The sequence below is a fragment of the Corythoichthys intestinalis genome, chromosome 9 (genome assembly GCF_030265065.1).
Source record: "Corythoichthys intestinalis isolate RoL2023-P3 chromosome 9, ASM3026506v1, whole genome shotgun sequence".
NCBI lineage: Eukaryota > Metazoa > Chordata > Actinopteri > Syngnathiformes > Syngnathidae > Corythoichthys > Corythoichthys intestinalis.
Window position 1 is genome coordinate 12,540,773 of NC_080403.1, and position 20,827 is coordinate 12,561,599.

The 20,827-nt window shown below is 39.0% G+C and overlaps 1 protein-coding gene across 2 annotated transcripts; it reads left to right on the forward strand.

The window, feature by feature from the left end:
* The first annotated feature begins 538 nt into the window (after positions 1 to 538).
* LOC130921965 (protein polybromo-1-like) lies at positions 539 to 20,818 on the forward strand. 2 transcript variants are annotated; one of them, XM_057846367.1, is made up of 30 exons: positions 539 to 782; positions 5,708 to 5,857; positions 5,957 to 6,054; positions 6,126 to 6,273; positions 6,371 to 6,517; positions 8,571 to 8,687; positions 8,763 to 8,831; positions 8,919 to 9,017; positions 9,093 to 9,178; positions 9,269 to 9,354; positions 9,446 to 9,662; positions 10,806 to 10,947; positions 11,031 to 11,125; positions 11,203 to 11,482; positions 11,554 to 11,659; positions 13,183 to 13,822; positions 13,903 to 14,114; positions 15,167 to 15,349; positions 15,442 to 15,599; positions 15,695 to 15,946; positions 16,012 to 16,157; positions 17,510 to 17,667; positions 17,775 to 17,958; positions 18,199 to 18,397; positions 18,481 to 18,679; positions 18,759 to 18,908; positions 19,241 to 19,387; positions 19,707 to 19,759; positions 20,056 to 20,269; positions 20,374 to 20,818. In XM_057846367.1, the coding sequence occupies exons 2-30, from the start codon at positions 5,717 to 5,719 to the stop codon at positions 20,535 to 20,537; spliced, it is 4,890 nt and encodes a 1,629-aa protein (XP_057702350.1). In that variant the 5' UTR covers positions 539 to 782; positions 5,708 to 5,716; the 3' UTR covers positions 20,538 to 20,818. The 2 variants fall into 2 exon arrangements, with proteins under 2 accessions (XP_057702350.1, XP_057702351.1); XM_057846368.1 differs by lacking the exon at positions 19,241 to 19,387 and having other exon boundaries at positions 541 to 782; positions 18,759 to 18,824.
* Positions 20,819 to 20,827: the final 9 nt, after the last annotated feature.

Here is a 20,827-nt window from a genome sequence, read left to right on the forward strand (position 1 = left end):
TATTTATTTTCTTCTTATTATATAGAACAACTCATTACATAATCATTTTTGGTCATTAGAAAAAGAGTTAAATATTCGCAATTATTATTTTTTAAATGATCAGTCATTGTTGTATTTTTTATACATTTTATATAATTATGAAAACGTTCCTAAATTAATACAATTTTAATAAAACTAAATAAATGAAATCAAAATGAATAAAAACAGAAATACAAACTCGTCTCAGGCCAGTATTTGAACCGTGCATAATAATAGTTTGTTGTTGTCAGCTGTCCTATTATTTTGTAAAATGGCTTCTTTGTGACAAAGCTATTTCCAATATTTATTTTCTTGTCATCATTAGCCATACATTGATAATAGAAAACTTTTAAAACAAATATTTTGTTGTTGTTCAATCATGTTACAGTGTGTCTGTGAATTTTGTCATTCATCCAAGTCACTTCAATCTGCGGCCATTCAATCGACTGTACTGGACTGTTCTTGTTAAAGTTTTGATGGATTCAAGGCTCAGGCCAGGGAGATTTACCACATTTATACTCTTTTATGTTTTAAGGAACTTGAATTAAGCCTTCTAATACTCATTTTATGTTTCTTATGTTATTTTTACACATGTACACGCGCTTCCACTCCTGACAAAACGTTTGTTTTGAAGGCGACAGGTGGCGGAAGTAGAAGAAGGACTAACGTTAGCGCTAGCTTTACACTCCTGTCTGCGTATGTAAAATCGATGAGTGATTGGCTGTCTTCTCCGTCAAGATTCTGTGGGTCAATTAACGCGAAAGGTAAACACCAACCATGGTTGGAGTTAAATTACGTTGTTGTTAAAAACATAATAAAAAGCCATCCACGGCGCAGTTCTTTGTAGCTATGTGACGTTAACAGTCACGGTTGGTGCCTTTGTCGTGGCTTTTGGCGTTTTGATATTTTGGACGGCTAACTGTAAAATGTTGTGCTAACCGTAGCTGGCTTGCGCTTGTTTGTAAAGTCCATCGCTGCTCAGGTGTGCGGACAGCTGCCGTAGAGGCAGGCGTGCCGGGGCCTGGTGGCAGGGGGGATGGGGGGTGAACATCAGTCGAGTTATTCACGACTGACATTACCCTGGGGGGGAAAAGAAATGCTGGGGTGGGAATAAACGTGACTACGGCCACTGACAAACAATTGGTCAACATTATTAACATGGCATGCATCGCATGTTTGTTCTGCAAGGCAAGCTCAATGGTCACTCAACTTCCTGTTACTTTGTATGTGTCATAATGCTGAAGTACTATTGATGATTTGTTAATTTTGGTCTCATGATGGCAAAATTTGAACAGCATGAGGAAGGAGACTGTTTGAATGACCAATTGTAATTGATCCAGCAAATATCCTGATCCAATTGTGGATCAATGTGTGATTTTTGATGTTCATCTCTATTGTAGAACAGCAACCTAAACAAGCAACAGTTGGACATCCATTTACAAGTTTAGAAGTCATATTAGATTTCCCAGTAATGTTTCAAGTTCAATCTCGATACGTTTAATATATAGTATCCCAGAAGCCAGTTTATCACTCACCTTTTCAGAGTACTGTATTCATAAAGAAAATTGTCCCAGCACACTACCAAATGAAAATGTCTAATATTTACCGGATGTATATGGCAGAAAACACAGACAAGGCTGAAAAAGCAGTTTCTGCTCTTGCACCCCTCTTTAAAATAAACTGCTGTATTTTAAGCCAAAAGACCTATTGTGTTTGATAGAACAATAGGTGTATATGCTGCCATAGCAGATTTATGGCGAATTAAGCCCCCGGACAATTTTTTTCAATTTGTCCGTTTTACCCTGGAAATCCTCATTTACAGACGTTGCGCAACCGCTTTTGTTTCGACCCAGCCATAAAAAGAAGGTAATTTTATTTATTATTCAAAATGTCTGTCATTTTTAGCTCAGAATCATTAATTCATGTCTAATATTTAGTTTAAAAAAAAAAAAAAAAAAAAACGACTTTGAAAAATTATTCACTCTCATATTTTAAACTTTTAAACATATTACGTCACAATGAAAAATAATGTAAATAAGTCACGGATATCTACCTCATAACTGTCGCTTGATTGTTTTTTTTTTTTTTTTTTGTTTCGTTACTGTCGCGTTTTCCCCGATATGTTAGATGCTAAATAATCGATCCAAACAAAGAAAAATTGAAATAAATAAATAAATAAACGTTTAAAGGGTAAATATATGAAAAAGAAAATCTCGACCACTCCTTGATGTCCGCGATTGCTGCATCGCGACCCTTGTTATATTACCATGTTTCACTCATGAAATCCCCCAAAAAATCCAGCTGTGGCTATTCACAGCTATGTCTTGACACTCGGTGATACATGCTACATGGAGTTTTCTGATCGAAACAAGGTAATTACGCGATAATATCTCGTTAAAATCATGGTGTCTTTAATTATGCTCACTCATGCTCTCACCTCCAGTTAGGGTTTCGCTGTTTAATTATTATTATTTTTTTTAAATGCCCTCCTGTTCAAAAATTTTCTTCCCCAAGAAAATTGAGATTTTAAACTTTCCAATGATGTATCACACGCGCATATCGGACACTTTTGAAATTTGGCCAAACTGGGGGTCTCAGAGCGGAACTTCAAGTCATCTGAGTGTTTTCCGCCATATACAGTGCCTTGCAAAAGTATTCGGCCCCCTTGAATCTTGCAACCTTTCGCCACATTTCAGGCTTCAAACATAAAGATATGAAATTTAATTTTTTGTCAAGAATCAACAACAAGTGGGACACAATCGTGAAGTGGAACAACATTTATTGGATAATTTAAACTTTTTTAACAAATAAAAAACTGAAAAGTGGGGCGTGCAATATTATTCGGCCCCTTTACTTTCAGTGCAGCAAACTCACTCCAGAAGTTCAGTGAGGATCTCTGAATGATCCAATGTTGTCCTAAATGACCGATGATGATAAATAGAATCCACCTGTGTGTAATCAAGTCTCCGTATAAATGCACCTGCTCTGTGATAGTCTCAGGGTTCTGTTTAAAGTGCAGAGAGCATTATGAAAACCAAGGAACACACCAGGCAGGTCCGAGATATTGTTGTGGAGAAGTTTAAAGCCGGATTTGGATACAAAAAGATTTCCCAAGCTTTAAACATCTCAAGGAGCACTGTGCAAGCCATCATATTGAAATGGAAGGAGCATCAGACCACTGCAAATCTACCAAGACCCGGCCGTCCTTCCAAACTTTCTTCTCAAACAAGGAGAAAACTGATCAGAGATGCAGCCAAGAGGCCCATGATCACTCTGGATGAACTGCAGAGATCTACAGCTGAGGTGGGAGAGTCTGTCCATAGGACAACAATCAGTCGTACACTGCACAAATCTGGCCTTTATGGAAGAGTGGCAAGAAGAAAGCCATTTCTCAAAGATATCCATAAAAAGTCTTGTTTAAAGTTTGCCACAAGCCACCTGGGAGACACACCAAACATGTGGAAGAAAGTGCTCTGGTCAGATGAAACCAAAATGGAACTTTTTGGCCACAATGCAAAACGATATGTTTGGCGTAAAAGCAACACAGCTCATCACCCTGAACACACCATCCCCACTGTCAAACATGGTGGTGGCAGCATCATGGTTTGGGCCTGCTTTTCTTCAGCAGGGACAGGGAAGATGGTGAAAATTGACGGGAAGATGGATGCAGCCAAATACAGGAACATTCTGGAAGAAAACCTGTTGGTATCTGCACAAGACCTGAGACTGGGACGGAGATTTATCTTCCAACAGGACAATGATCCAAAACATAAAGCCAAATCTACAATGGAATGGTTCAAAAATAAACGTATCCAGGTGTTAGAATGGCCAAGTCAAAGTCCAGACCTGAATCCAATCGAGAATCTGTGGAAAGAGCTGAAGACTGCTGTTCACAAACACTCCCCATCCAACCTCACTGAGCTCGAGCTGTTTTGCAAGGAAGAATGGGCAAGAATGTCAGTCTCTCGATGTGCAAAACTGATCAAAACATACCCCAAGCGACTTGCAGCTGTAATTGGAGCAAAAGGTGGCGCTACAAAGTATTAACGCAAGGGGGCCGAATAATATTGCACGCTCCACTTTTCAGTTTTTTATTTGTTAAAAAAGTTGAAATTATCCAATAAATTTTGTTCCACTTCACGATTGTGTCCCACTTGTTGTTGATTCTTGACAAAAAATTACAATTTTATATCTTTATGTTTGAAGCCTGAAATGTGGCGAAAGGTTGCAAGGTTCAAGGGGGCCGAATACTTTTGCAAGGCACTGTATTGAAATAATGATAACCGCGTCTCAGTTTACTCTCAAATTGATTTGGTGTGAAATTTGGGCGTGTTAATTTGAATTATCATGTGGTTGTATATTATTATATATATATATATATATATTTTTTTTTTTAAATAAAAGGCTCTGTAGTAGATATTTGTTTAGAATCTTAAGTGAAAATTCACGCAGCACATGTGATTATCCCTGGTGGAACATTATTGGTTGGGAATCAATGCACTTGACATGAAGGTAGTGTCACGCAATCCCCAAATGTTCATTACATCCTGACTTTGAAGTGCCTATCATCCTGAATAGATGTTAATTTGGATTTATTAAAAATGTATGTTGGTTTTACTGTTGCATCACTCTGGCCAATGTAGTAGTTGTGCATGCTTTTTGGTTTCAAAGATTTTGGAGTCTTTGATTGGCAAATCACACCAATTTTGACCATTTTAACTGAGAGATAAAACTGCAAAGTGTGTGCTCATTTTTTAAAATGGAGGATGTCCTCAAGATGATTAACATAACAAAACACTTAAAAGTATAACCATCAACAACAGCCCATCTCTTGTGCCCATAGTCGATGACTAAATCAAATGAGTAGCAAAATTGACCTGTGAGAGGCAGCGTGATGCCAGAGGTCATCCAAACTGTCTGAAAATAGAAATTCAAAGTGTTGTACAAGCTCACAGCAGAAAGAGTAGTAATAGTTCTCTGAAGAAAAGGAAAAGCTTGACTCTTATCTTGTTTGGTGACCAAACAGTTTTTTTTTTTTTTTCATGTGAATGACTTGTGTGACATATTTAACTTCTACATTTATGCAGTGAATGAAGGAGGTAGTTTAGGGTTTAGGAATCAATAGAAAATTCTGTTCAACAGGCTAAACACCTGGGATCAATTGGGCCTTTGTTTATTTATTTATTTATTTATTTTTAAATTCACAAAGGAGAGAAATTGCTCATATATGACTGGATTATTGGTATGTGTATACGACACCTAAGATTTCCTTAATTTGTGTGTGTGGAATTATTGTCCTACAAATGAGAAGCTTTGCTACAACTGTACGAAATATGTTGTCATCTGAAAATAATAACATTAATATTATCTTAAGCCAAGTGGTGTGCTTTGTGATTCTGAATAGGAATTGTTTGAGAATAAGAGCTGGAGCTTACCTATAACTGAAGCAAAACAAACAAACAAAAATTCTCAAAACATGATCTAATGGCATTGAAAAAGCCAAAGAAAAATAAAAACACTGTTAAAAATGTGACATCTGGCACATCCCCACACTATTGAGACAATGGGTGAATTCTGTAACACTCATGTGACGGAAGAAGTTCAACTCGGCTAAATTACGATGGCTTCTTGATGTGAAATCTTCTATATGAAGTAAAACTCTGTTTACAATACGGGCCCTCTGCTTCAGGGGTTCGTCATGGCCTTGAAAAGAAGAAGGGCGACATCCCCTTCGAGCAGTGTGAGCGGAGGTGATTTTGACGATAGCCAGCCTTCATCATTGGCGTCTTCAAGTGGGCGAAAGCGGAGAAGGGCCGCCAACATCCCAACTGTAGATCCTGTAATTATCAGATTTCATCTATGTACAATTAGAATTTTTTTTCGTCATTGCTGACATTAATGTACTAGTTACATATGAGTTCTGACATTTTGTCTGCAGATTGCTGTATGTCATGAACTGTACAACACAGTCAGAGACTACAAGGATGACCAAGGGAGGATGCTATGTGAGCTTTTCATCAGAGCCCCTAAACGAAGGTAAGTCCAAGGCTAGTTCATATTTAAATTAACCAGCAGTAACCCCAATGTCACCCACGTTTCATTTCAAGGAACCAGCCAGATTATTACCACGTTGTGTCTCAGCCTATTGACATGATGAAAATCCAGCAGAAATTAAAGATGGAAGAATACGATGATGTCGAACAGCTCACCAGTGACTTTCAACTCATGTTCCACAATGCCAAGACATATTACAAGGTCCTGACTCATTCTAGGATGGTTCTCTTTCTGAATAATCATGCCTTTGCAGTGTGAAATCATTCATCGAAAAATAATAATAAACTTTTGCATGCAGTCTGACAGTCCTGAGTTTCGGGCAGCCTGCAAACTGTGGGACCTTTACCAACGTACCAAGAATGAGTTTGTTCAGCCAGGCGATGATGACGAAGAGGATGAGGCCGATGATGCACAAGACTTCCCAAGCGGGTCGACTGAGGATGAGGTGAGTTAAATAGTGTTTTTTTAACTGATTCAATGCCATTGACAGTAATAGATATGAAATCCATTTTAACTGACATGGCTAGCATTAAATGATCATGTTTTAGCCTGTCTATTGCTGCTCGTGAGGTAATTCATGAAATAACTTTAAAGCCTTTAGAACATTAGGAAGTTTGTTGGTCTGTTTCTTGAATTTCATTATTGTATATTTATATTATTGTGAAATGAAAGAGTGAGGATAACAGACCATCATTTGTGAAGGTAGTTGCTCGAAGAATGTAAGTCTCGAATTTCATAGGACTGCACTCGAAACAGGTAAAAAGTAGCTTAGAAAATAGGCACACGGTCTTTATTGTTTCTGTAGCTGTGCAATATTTTTTTATCTTTCTCCTTTCTCCGCCTGAGACTCAGATAAAGCCTGCTTCACTGCTTCGTATCCATTATATCGTGTATAGGCTATTGATTGTGCACAGTGGGTAGCCAATGCATGACAAGTAGGCGGAACAATCTGAGGTACTTGCATTTGATTGGCTAAAATAGTATTGGCAATAAAAAACATCTGACAATGGGTATTTTGCCTACTTTCGGAAAAGATGAACTATTATTTAAGTTTTTCCTCTATTACACACCGAAAAAATGAAATGTCTTTCCACTTTATTAATCAAGATTCTTTCCACTGGGATTCACTTTATAAGGTCTTGTCATGCACGTTGTATGCCAAACTTACTGTGTGGTCAATGTAAAAACAACCTTTTGAGCAATTCTGGGTCATCTACATATCACCATCAATGGCAGCCAAGGAGTTAATGACTGTTGTTCTTGTCAAACATTGGAGTGTCACAAAATTCAGTAAAATGTGCTGGATGGAAAAACAATAGAATTTGTTCTGCTGAACTATTAGGTACTATCAGACCAAGAACTTCTATACCTCTTGTTGTTCTTTAGGCAATGGCGCTCCGTGTAGGTCAACAATTGATCTTGCATAATAAAGTGAATTCTTAATAACTAATTCATGAATCATTCGATAGAATCCTTAGCTTTAAAATGTGTGGAATGAGAACCATATTCTAGTCCTTAAAGAGAAAGAAGCCACATCGTAGAAATTGCCACTATGTGAAAGACTGTTGTTGAAAGTAGTTGTTCCTCTTTTTAGACGCGACTGCCTCCTACAGCCTAAAGTGTAACTGCAGCCTGTGTTAAGCTCATTCATGGCGCGCATGCTTGTATTCTGTGTTTGGCTCGTACATGGCGCACATGCTTGCATGAGCATAAAGGAACAAGCGTTTGGCCCATCAAATCGGCATTACAAACCTAAAAACTACTAATTTAATCGTTTACTTTTAGTAGCAAGTTTTAAGTTGGTTATAAAAGTGTTTTTGCCAAGCGTAGACTTGGCAGAGGCTCGCTGAAACAGCACAGCGCTGCTGCTGTGGGGACATGCGTGGACTTGCAGAGGCGCATGTTCGACCCGAACACGCTATTGAAAAGAAGAAAAAGAGCTTTTTGAGCCAGTCTCAGTTAAAATGTCAATACTCTGTGTACTTATCAGGACATTGGTGGAGCATGCATGGTGGGGCATGCATGAAGGAGAAAAGTATTTTAAAATAACACTAAAAATTCCGCTTTCTACCTTTAAGTATACAAATGGAACATTTCCCAGACCTCTGATAATAGAGCAAATAATGTTTACTTTAAACACAAGAAATTATTCAGTTGCACCAACACACACACATACAGGCACATACACACTGAATAACTTGAGCACAGGTGCATATGATAATGGGTATTAATGATGTCACGAGGAAGGGCGGGCAATCTGGGATACTCTCATTTGGTTGGCTAAAATACTGATAATATGACAACATGTCTGCCCCAATGTCGGGAGGCTACTTTCTGAGATTACCGGCTTTTGTTGTACTACTACACAGTCAAAAATACAATTCTTTTTTTTTTTTCTAATTTATTAAAGCTTCATTATGATAAAACGAAAACCCACTGAAGATATTTTCATTTCACAACTTTATTGTCAAAACTCTTGACTATTCACATGATGACAGAGTGTGCCGACCTGCTTGAGAGATGTCCTTGAGCATCTTCTCGATGCTGTGGTGACATATGCTGAGCCCTCGGGACGACTTGTCAGCGATCTTTTTCAGAGGCTGCCCTCCAAAGCGGTATGAAACTATTCACTATCATTTAAGATGAAATGAATGACTGCTTTGAGGTGGAATTTCTCCTGTTTTATTTAGCAATATCCAGATTATTATGCAATCATCAAGGAGCCCATAGACCTGAAACTTGTCGCTCAAAAGATTCAGGTATAGCGCTGCTTTCATCAGCTTTTAATCGATTTTAGGTACCAACACAATTTTATTGATTTCATTGTGTTTTCTTTTTTCAAAAAGATGGGCCACTACAGGAGTGTTAATGCTATGGCTAAAGATATAGATTTGTTGGTAAAAAATGCCAAAACGTATAATGAGCCTGGATCACAGGTCTTTAAGGTAAGTATATATCAGACTATGATTTGAAGCAACATTTTTTTACCTGTTTGTTTCTTGCATTGCATTTGTTTTCAGGATGCAATCACCATTAAAAAGATTTTTGCGCAAAAGAAATCAGAGACTGAACATGGAGAGCTAATCAAGTCCAGCAGTCGTGTCAGGTAATGAAAAGCAACATTAAGGCAAATTATGTGAGTAAATGATTTCTTTTGTATTGATAATTTATTTAATTGTTCTTTTTCTATCCCCAGGAATAGGAGGTGTATTCAAGGTGAACGTCTCTCTGCAATCAGTATGGCTTTGCAGTATGAAAGTGATGAGGACGGAATACTTTTTGGTATGTTGACTTCTTTCTAAAATACACTGGCACATTATTTTGACATTGCCTAGATTTATTGTTATGATCTGTCTGTCCGTCCATTGCTCAGGGTCTGTTCACTATGACGAGGGAGAGTCTGAGGCTGAGAGTTTGACCACAAACATTGACATGACGAACCCCATCTTTCAGCTGTATGAAGCTGTACGGGGTGCCAGGAATAGCCAGGGCCTCCTTATATCTGAACCTTTCCTTGAGCTGCCCTCTAGGAAGGACTACCCTGACTACTACCAGCAGATCACTCAGCCCTTGTGCCTCCATCAGATCAAGTATGAAAACTTTTTCGTGTGCCCATTGCTAAACTTGGTTGCTATTTGTTTAGCTTCACTTTAATTTTGGTCCTTGTAAAAATTTTAGGAGTAAAAACGTAATTGGTAAATTAACTTTCAATGGCTATTGTTGAAATTCGCCCCCCGACCCCGGCCCAGACGCACCCGGGAACAGCACCAGCCAGAACAAGTGCTGCTCGGCCGACGCTGCCTCCGCGCGCGCCGACCGGGAAGGCAGAACTTCGCGCGTCCTCTTATTTAACCCTTTGTACTGACTCCATGTTTTAAAAGCTTGAACACTCACCGAAAACAGGTTGACAATTTATTCGTCGACAATGGTAAAAACAAGGCAAAAACAGACGACGGAGGGACAATTCTGGATCCAAAACAAGGCTACATGTTTACGAGCAGCCAAAATCTGTGTTATCTCAGTCTTTTTAAAGTCTTTGCTGAGGCGGTCCGTGTCGAAGGCGTTTCTGGGCGTTGCTTTTGGGTCTTCCCCTCTGTGGCCGGTTTCGGGCGGGTTAGGTTCGTGCGCGGATTGGGACGCCCGCTATCAACTTTGCTGTCCGGGCTGGTTGTACTTGTTTTAGGACAAAGCGCTTTGTCCTTGGAGTTTGCTGGGAGAGCTGATTGCAAGAGTTGGTGCGTCAATCTTGTGATAAGACGGCATTGTGTATCTCTTCTATTTCTTCTCATTAAACTATGGTGTGCTATTTATTTTATATTAGTAGTGCAGTCCTACCGTAAATATGAAAATGATACTATTTCCTGATTAATTATATTATGTGTGTTAGAGTAATGCAAACAGTTAGACGGTGCCTACGAGAACCTGTACCATATGTATGTGTTAGACTATATATGTGTTAGACTAATGCAAACAATTATATGGTGTGTGCGATGACGATATCTTTTCCCCTTCACTATTTACTGGGGATGTCCCTATCGGATATTTATGCACCGGAGTCAGAGTCACCTGATTTTGGGAATCTGCTGATACATTGATGTACAGTGGAAACACTTCAAGGAAGTATACAGTGTTCCTGTTACTAACATACCTCTTTGAAGTGTAATAGACTATCTGTGCAGTACAATTTTTCTGTGCCCTACTTCTCAAAGGTAAGAGCCTGTAATTCCTAACAGGAGCAAGTTGAGGAACAATGAGTACGACACCGTTGAGCATATTGACTCTGATCTAACACTGATGTTTGAGAATGCCAAGCGTTACAATGTTCCACACTCGCCTATCTACAAACGTGCACTTAAATTGCAGAATATTCAGCAGGTCAGTCTTGTTGTTACATTTTCACATTTTAATAAATTGAGTTCAAATAGGATTTGTGATTATATTGGTTGTATACTGGCTAGGTAAAGCGAAAGGAGCTATTACAGCGAGATGACGACGATGGCGATAGCATGCTTTCCTGTGCCACAGCTGACACCACGAGCATTAAGAGAAAAAGGTATTAATTGTCACACTCCCATTAGGTGTGATCCCATTTTGCCAGTACATGATAGCTCCTTGTCGCCCTTGCTACAGTCACAAGAAGAATACAAAGAAAAACCGAATGAAAGCTCTCTTTGCTTCTGTGACGGATGCACGAGAGGCTGGCACTGGCAGGCGACTGTGTGACCTCTTCATGATAAAGCCATCCAAGAAGGACTACGCTGATTACTACAAGGTCATCCTGGAGCCAATGGACTTGAGGACCATCGAGCACAACATCCGTTCAGACAAGTACATCAGTGAAGATGCCATGGTGGAGGATATGAAGCTGATGTTTCGCAATGCTCGACACTATAATGAAGAGGGCTCGCAGGTTACGATGCTTAACTCTGACTTAATTTCTTGTTGTTCATTTGTATGTGAAGTATTTTTCTTGATTTCCAGGTCTTTAATGATGCTGACGTCCTCGAGAAAATAATGATGGATAGACGCAGAGATCTCGGGCCAGTGATAGATGAGGATGCCATGGTGTCCTCAAAAATGAAAATAAGTAGGTACACTCTTCCAAAAAGGCCAATTTATGATTTGCGAGAAAACTCGGGCAATTTTGGTCATTCTTTTCTTTTCTTTTTTTTTTTTGCCCAACGTAATCTCGACACCTTAATGCAGGGGTGCCCAAGTCCAGTCCTCGAGAGCCCCTATCCAGCTTGTTTTCCATATCTCCCTCCTCCAACACACCTGACTCAAATAATCGGGATCATTACCAGGCTCCTGCAGAGCTTGCTGATGAGCTGATCATTTGATTCAGGTGTGTTCTAGGAGGGAGACATGGAAAACAAGCTGGATAGGGGCTCTCAAGGACCGGACTTGGGCACCCCTGCCTTAATGAATAGCTTTAATAATCTGCATCTCTGATAAGTACAATGTACAAATATTTTCTCTTAATATCTTTATCTGTTTGTCATGTTATGAGATAAACATTGATTTTCAACTCTTTTGGAAGATGTACATAGCATGGTTGAGTGCTGTTATATTACAATTGCAGTGTGATAACGGCAATATTTGTGGAGGACAAAGAGTATAAAAATTAAAGAAATATATACAGAAATAAATTATTAAATGTCGGGCGTGAATTACTGTAGGCGGGATTTGACTTGAGTGAGTCAAGCTAGATGGTCTGGAGTCAAGCTATTGCTCCTTCCTTCCCAACATGGCAGCATTGCAGCGATTACTGAGGTTCTGCATGAGCTTTCTCGGGATTTAATAATGGACATGTTAGACTTAGCAAAACACGTTGACGCAGGAGATTCGGACCCTGAGCACATGGCTTTCAAAACATGCGGTTTATCACGAGAGAGCACATGCCGAACCTCAGCAAACTCTGCCATGTTGGGAAGGAAGGAGGAGCAATAGTTTGACTCCAGAGCCATGTAGCTTGACTCGCTCAACTCAAACCCTGCCTAGTTCACACCCGCCCACCGAATTTGATTAGCCAATGACAGATAAAATTATTTCATGCGGTACAAGAGCGCAAGAATGAACTAAATAGAAAGTGAAATAAATAAATAAAAATTAAAATAAATAAATATTAAAGTCATGAAATAAATGTTGACACAATGAAATAAATAGATGTTGAAATCAATAATGAAATACAGAAAAAGAAAATGTTGAAATAAATAAATGTTCAAATAAATGTATATTGGAATAAATAAATGTTGAAATAAAAATGGAAATAAATGTTGAAAGAAATAAAAATTGAAATTAATAAATATAAATTGAAATAAATAAAAATCAAATTAATTAAACATTGAAATAAATATTGAATTTTAAGCATTTTAACGACACATTTGATAATTTATTTAATTATGTATTTATTTAATTTTTGCACTCCTGGTCTTCCACAGATATTAGGTGGAATACTACAAATCAATTACCATAAGTCCCCACTAAAGACCCAGTTACAAAATACAAATCCTGCCATTGATTTGGACAGATAGAACTTTCTCTATACCATTTACTCAATCATATATGGGAACATCTGCACTTATTGATTTTTTTATTTTTGACTTTCAGGAAAGGCAAACATGACTCTAAAGAAATCCAAGTATCTTACACCTTTGCAACAGAAACTGAATGAGCTGTATGAAGCTGTCAAGAACTACACAGACAAGCGCGGCCGTCGCCTCAGCACAATTTTTCTGCGCCTTCCATCCCGTGCCGAGCTGCCAGATTACTACATAGCTATCAAGAAACCAGTGGACATGGAGAAGATCAAGAGCCACATGTTAGCCAATAAGTATCAGGATATAGATGCGCTGGTGGAGGACTTGGTGCTCATGTTCAACAATGCATGCACATACAATGAGCCAGAGTCTCTGATTTACCGGGATGCGCTAGTCCTGCACCGGGTGCTGCTGGAGACTAGGCACGCAGTGGAAGGAGGGGAGGACGCCTACGTGCCTGATGTCCCTCGCCTCATCCAGGAACTCATTCGCAGCCTCTTTGTCTCTGTGCTCGGCCACCAAGATGATGAGGGACGTTGTTACAGCGATTCACTGGCTGAGATACCTGCTCGGGACCCAGCACACCCAGAAAAGGCCCCTCTCAATTTTGAAATCATCAGAACGAATGTAGATGGAGGACGCTATAAGAGGCTGGATGTATTTCAGGATCAGATGTTTGAAGTGCTGGAAAAGGCTAGACGCCTAAATAGGTGTGATATTCTAATGCCCAGTTTGTACAAATATATGTAGTGTGCAGCAAACGTTATTTTGATATCATTTGTCATTCCAGGACAGACTCTGAAATCTTTGAAGATGCTGTCGAGCTACAGCAGTTTCTCATCAGGATCCGGGATGAACTGTGTAAGAATGGCGAGATTTTGATGTCACCTGCTTTAAGCTATACGTCCAAACATCTGCATAATGACGTGGATAAAGAGAAGAAGCAAAAACTCCCTAAAGAAATGGAGGAGGACAAAATCAAGAGAGAGGAGGAGAAAATGGGTATTTGACTTTTTTTTTTTTTTTATACTACTTTACTTGAAATCACTGTATAAGTCAGTGTTCCCCAAACTCTATTGATATAAAACTTTATAAAAATCTCACAGTGCACTACAAAACAAAAATGTCACAATAAGTCTATGGTAAAATGATAATCATCTCAAACGCTGCTGTTTTATTGTGTGAGAAAAAGAGTGGGAAAAACATTTATTTTTTTGGTCTATCATGAAACATTACTGGCTTGAATTGGATAAGTGAACAAAGATTATTTGCAGTAAAAAAAAAAAAAAAAAAAAAGGCCCAATTGGATGAGTCGTTGTTAAAGTGTGGTGCGAGTACCATCAGATTATTTGCAGTAAAAAAAAAAAAAAAAAAAAAAAGGCCCAATTGGATGAGTCGTTGTTAAAGTGTGGTGCGAGTACCATCAATGCGACGCAGGCTCACTAGTGGTAAGCAAGTGTTTGAATTAAATGCTCAAGCAACCACTTTTTCTCCACCACAATGCATTAATTACACAAGGTCAGATATATTGACCTTCTACAAAAGATTCACATTTACTATTTGAAAAGTTTCTTTTCTAAATATTAAAAACAACGTTTCGATGTAATACCATTCCCTAAATACACTACCATTCATTAAAAAAACTATTGGTGCAGTGTTATGTTCAAACTGTGGCTAATAAAAATAACATATTTCTTTGATTCTTTTTTTTTTTTTTTTTTTATCGGTCTGTGATACTTATTTTAGCTCATTTCCTGCCAATGACGGCGCTAGATGTCCAGTCCATTTAGACTTCGGCTCTTCCGGTCCAAATGGATTGGACGTCTAAAACCACCAGTGAGTTAATGTTGGGTTTTATGTAAGTTCTGGGGGAGCCGATTGTAAAAAAATATTATTAAACATTTGAGAACTATTGTATAGGGTGAAATTTGATAACTTACTACAGCACACCGATGTGCCACGACACAGTATTTGGGAATCAGTATTTTAGGTGTTTGTATGCAGTATCTCACATGTATGCAAATGGTGTTAAAGAGCATGCTGTGACTTTCCAGAAGCGGAGAAGAGGGAGGAAACAGTCGGGAATCCGGTGCTGAGCCCACAGCGCACATACAGCCAAGACTGCCGCTTCAAGGACAGCATGTACTGTGTTGGAGATTATGTTTATGTGGAGCCTGCTGAGCCAAATCTGCAGCCTCACATTATCTACATTGAGCGTCTGTGGCAAGATGATACCGGTCAGTCCCTGGAATTTGAAAAAAAATTAATGCAAGAAAATTCCATATTTGTGACCACGACTGCCCTCTTAATCATTGTTGAATCATTTCAGGTGAAAAGTGGCTCTATGGCTGCTGGTTCTACAGACCAAATGAGACGTTCCATGTCGCCACGCGGAAGTTCTTGGAGAAGGAAGTGTTTAAGAGCGACTATTACAACAAAGCACGTGTCAGCAAGATTTTAGGCAAATGTGTGGTAATGTTTGTGAAGGTAACCATTCTAACCCATGCTTCACCCGAGCAACAGCTGTCATGTATACTGTAGATGCATATTGTTGATAGTTTTTATATGGTTTATGATTTTAGGAGTACTTCAAACTTTCTCCAGAAGGCTTCAGGGCAGAGGATGTTCATGTCTGTGAGTCACGCTATTCTGCCAAGTCCAAGTCCTTCAAGAAGATCAAGTTGTGGACCATGCCCTTGAACTCTGTTCGGTTTGTGCCAAGAGAATGTCCTCTGCCTGTTGTACGTGTAGCATCCATATTTGCCCCGAAAGAGGAGAAGTTAACAGAAGTCACAGAAGAAGCCAAAGTCACAGAATGTAGCAACATAGACAAGGTAAAGACTTTTTTATGTTTTCCATGATTTCACGTGATACATTCTGTACTATGTTTTATCTCCAGGAGAGGGAGGATGTAACATTAGAGATGACCAATGGAGAAGCAGGATGCCGGTACTATGAACAGCTCTGCTACAACAATCTGTGTCTGAAAGTGGGAGACTGCGTCTACATCAGCTCTCATGGACTTGTGCGCCACCGAGTGGGCAGGTGTAGTAAATGTGTTGGTGCATGTTTAAATCAATAACCCTTGAAAGTGATTGGACACTAAAGGGAGTAATCACATGTGCAAATATGTAAGTCAAACGGTTACTTGCATTAATCAAGTTATGTGTCCAGAGGAACAAACTTGCTGAGTCACAATCTACTGTACACTGGACAAAAATCTGAATGTAAAACTTTTTTGCTTTAATTTTTCTTGGAATGAACTCGAGATATTTTAACCCTTTCTTGCACAAGTTGTGAGTTTTATTTTTTCATAACCCTGAGAAAGCACTCATTAAAGACATTGGCCCGCATTAATGCGCTAGAAGTCCAATGTCTTAAATGAGTGTTCTGCCCATTTTGACTGGGAGGGTTGATTGAATGTTCAAAATCTCTTTGTCAAAATGGATTGGCCTTCGTTGGCACTGAAAGACGAGCATTCAAGGCCAGTCCTCCCAGTTTAAATGATTTGGATTCCTGTCATTGTCAGTGGCAGACAATGAATTGAATACTATGGAACAAAAACAACTTTTTTAGAGTAGGGATGTCCCTATTGCATGTTTTTGCACCTGAGTCTGAGTCACCCGATTTTAAGAATTGGCCGATACGGAGTCCTGATCCGAAACCAAAAAAGTCTTTATCGTTTTTTTTTTTCCATTTGAACAAAATTTCCGAACATGTTACAGGACTGTACTGTTTACAGTAATTTCTCTTTCACTTTTCCAGGAGTGTTGTGGAGTATAAAACATACATATTTATTTCTTTTGGCAATACCATTCTATTTTTTGGATTATTTTGTTACTTTTTAGCCCTTAAAGCAAATATATATATTTTAGAAATTAAAAACCCAATCATTTTTACCCGATTCCTATCCTCGGCCTGTGATAGGATTGGTGGCATTCCTACTTTAGAGTGTTGCATGGGGCCATAACCAGTGTGTATTTCTTTTTCTACTCATTTTCATTTCATTTAGTTTTTATTAACATTTGATTAATTTCCAAATTTATTATTAATTAAGGAACAATAAAATGATATAAGAATAAAATAATATAAATGCAATAATGATTAACAACTAAAAACAATCTATTAAAATAATTGCTTATTTTTATTTTTTTCTACATGACCAAAAAGTCACTTGCCCTTTAAAAAAGTTAAAGGTCTCAAATCTCAATTAAATAAATTACCAAAAACCTATAAAGGGTTAAAGGTCTATACTGTCAACTTTTAAATAGCTGTTTACTGTAGTGACAACTGGCCCTGAAAGGGTTAATACAAAAAAAGCCTATTCCTCCCAAATATTGTTCAGTGATTAAATATTGTCTCCTTGATAAAATAAATCTTAAACTTTTATTGTACAGGATTGAAAAAATGTGGATGCGAGATGGAGCTGGATACTTTTTTGGCCCAATTTTCATCCACCCAGAGGAAACTGAGCATGAGCCTACTAAAATGTTCTATAAGAAGGAAGTTTTCCTGAGCAACCTTGAAGAGGCTTGTCCCATGACTTGCATCATAGGTAACCTTCATGTCCACAGCAGGTTCACCAAACTGTATGCGCAATCCTAATTTATCTAATGTATTAGTTTTGTACGCGTAATTTCATGCCTAATTCTTGTCTCACAGGGAAGTGTGTTGTGTCATCCTTCAAAGAGTACCTATCCTGTCGGCCAACTGAAGTACCAGAAGAAAACGTTTTACTCTGCGAGAGTCGCTACATAGAAAGTGAGAAGCAAATGAAGCGGTTCAAAGGGCTCAAGCGCTTTTCATTATCTGGAAAGGTGGTGGAGGATGAAATCTACTACTTTCGGTAATAACATGGATTTTATCCCTATGAGATCAATTGCTTTTGGCCACCTCTAGCTCTGTGAAGAAAACATTCATATACAGCAACGTTCATTTTTAAATATTACTGTTGGCCAAAAATGGTTCTTCTTTTTCCAGTTAAACAGTGGAGAATTTGTTAGGCAACAATAATCTCATAAATTCTAATTGCTATCTTTTCTGATGTTTTTATAACTCTGTTGACCTCTATATTTTTCAAATTCAGGAAGCTTATAGTTCCCCAAAAGGAGCCTTCACCTTTGTTGGACAGGAAAATTGAGGAACTGGAGGCTAAGTTTGCTGATATGACCGATGAAGAGCTGGAGGAGCTAGGGGATGACGACAGCGAGCTTGATCATTCTCTCCCTCGGATGCATTCTTCCATGTGTAGTGATATGGATATCATGGCTTATACTCCCCCACAGGTCAGGCTTGCAGTGGGTGAATTAAACATACCAAAGACATACCAAAATCTTTTATTTTTAAGTGTTATTCTGTGTATTCATAGTCAACCAAATCGCTAAAGGGTCTTTCCAAGAAGGAGGGCTCAAAGCGGAAGATCAACATGAGCGGTTACATCCTTTTCAGCAGCGAAATGCGCGCCGTCATTAAAGCTCGGCACCCGGACTTTTCCTTTGGCGAGCTGAGCCGCCTCGTTGGCACAGAATGGAGAAACCTGGAAAGTTCAAGAAAGGCAGAATATGAAGGTAGAGAGGGATATGTTTAAATGTTTTCATTGATCAAGTTGGTGAAGCTGGTACTTATTTTTTTCTTGCTGTGTTGCAGAGCGAGCAGCTAAAGTGGCAGAGCAACAGGAGCGTGACAGGACCCAGTACACATCCCCTAGAGCAGGTACCCCAATAGGGGCACTGGTAGGAGTGGTGCCTGCTCCAACCCCCATGGGGATGCTAAATCCCAGCATGACGCCTGTGTCAGGTAACCCCTCAGAGTTGCGGAGTGATTGCCAGTGTACCGTAGAGGGCTGTACTAATATCCTTCCCTGCTTATCGCATCAGCATGTTTGGGTTGTAATACATGGACTCAAATCCAAAACACTTGCAAAACCCGAACCCTGAATCAACCGCCATGTTTTTTTTTCTTTTTAAACATTGTTTGAATCATTAGTCCATGTATTTTAGTGAGCTTTATTTGTGTGTGTGATATGAATCGTATGTGCATATCAATTAACATGTAAAGCATGCCTGCAGGTATGCATGAGTAACTGATGCATGTTGCCGTGTTGTGTGTTGTTGCTCTTCATTCTGAAGAAGGTATGATGGATGCATGTAGATCATCCATGAAGCCCCTAGGAATGGTTAGTATGACCGACATTCCACCACATGACACGGGGGAGCCCTTTTACCCCCAGCGTCCTCTGCTCCCTATGCCCGGGTTCCCTGGAATGCCATATTTTGGTAAGAGTGCCATCAAGCAACCCTGCCTGCCACACACTTGCCTACTTGCCTGCCAATCTGATTTGCTGGAGGGGCTACCTGTACCAAAAGGCTGTTACTTTTAGTTGATGACTATTGTTAAAGGATGCATCATTCACTCAAAAAACAAAACAAAAACAAAAACATATTTTTACCACAATCTTAATACAAGAAAATGACCAAGTAAATATTAAGTGTTTTATAGCAGGACTTCCTCAGATGTTAACTGTTGCTAAACTGATATCAGTTAAATTGCAGTAATCTGTTCTGTGAGTCGTTCTCCTTGTTTTGAATATCTTAGGCATTAACGGTTTGGGGGGTGAAACTGGAGCAGGAATGATTCACGGATCCCAGGTAAGTTACGCTCTGAATGTCGTCTTTATTTGATTCGACTTTATATCTGAAATTACGGTAGTACTTGAAAAAATGAAGGCTTTATTTCAAACATGGTTGTCCGAAATAAAAACAAAATTCTCCACTGGTCATTTGACACAGAAACACATTCTTTTGTCCTCCCATAGACTTGCACACACATATATCCCAAAAATATCTCCATACAAATTTACAAAATTCCACTATAATCTCCACATTCAAATTGCGTATGATGGGAATGAAATACAATGTCCTCTGTTTCATTGCATTATTTTCAGATGGGTTCGATGGTAACTGGACAACAGCCTCCCCCACCATACCCAGGTCAAAGCCAGGGGGCACAGGCTGCCCTTCAGCAACCATCCAGCCCACTGTTTGTGTCCCCTCCTGCCAAGGCCCAGAGGCTCCTCCACTCCGACGCATACCTTAGCTACATCGAGGGTCTAACGGCTGAGTCATCTACTATCAGCAAGTGGGACCAAACACTTTCAGGTCAATATTTTTAAAATCTTCCATAAATACACTAGTATTGTGAATATACTACGACTATAAAGTGTGCTGTCTTTCAGCTAAAAAACAAGTGTGTTGCTTTTCAGCTAAAAAACAAGACGTACGCCTAACAAAAGAGCAAGAAAGTCGACTGCCATCCCACTGGTTAAAGAGTAAAGGAGCTCACAGAACAATGGCTGATGCCCTTTGGCGACTGCGCGACCTGATGCTAAGAGATACACTGAACATACGTTACACACACCATCTGTAGCGTGGTCATAATGTGAGTTTCTGTTCCCAGACCTGAATTACAGGAACTGGGTTATGCTCACAAAAAGTGTTAAACTTTGTGTTATTACTAAGATTGTGTTTACGTTAACGGAAGTTGCTTTTTGAAGCAACGTTCCATTTCATCAAACATTTCAGATGTACTGTTTCAAGTGCAATACTGTTTAAAATGATTCTTCTGTGATGAATGCCTTCATGCTTTCATAATTATAAAGCATTACATTGTTTTCATTTCATATTTGTTTATTTGAAGTTTATTAAAAGACGATGTTG

Coding starts and splice junctions, on each gene's coding strand:
- LOC130921965 (XM_057846367.1), top strand. CDS start 5,717: ATGGCCTTGAAAAGAAGAAGGGCGACATCCCCTTCGAGCAGTGTGAGC. Junction 9,355..9,445: donor TGAGGACGGAATACTTTTTG/GTATGTTGACTT, acceptor TCCATTGCTCAG/GGTCTGTTCACTATGACGAG. Junction 9,663..10,805: donor TTGTGCCTCCATCAGATCAA/GTATGAAAACTT, acceptor AATTCCTAACAG/GAGCAAGTTGAGGAACAATG.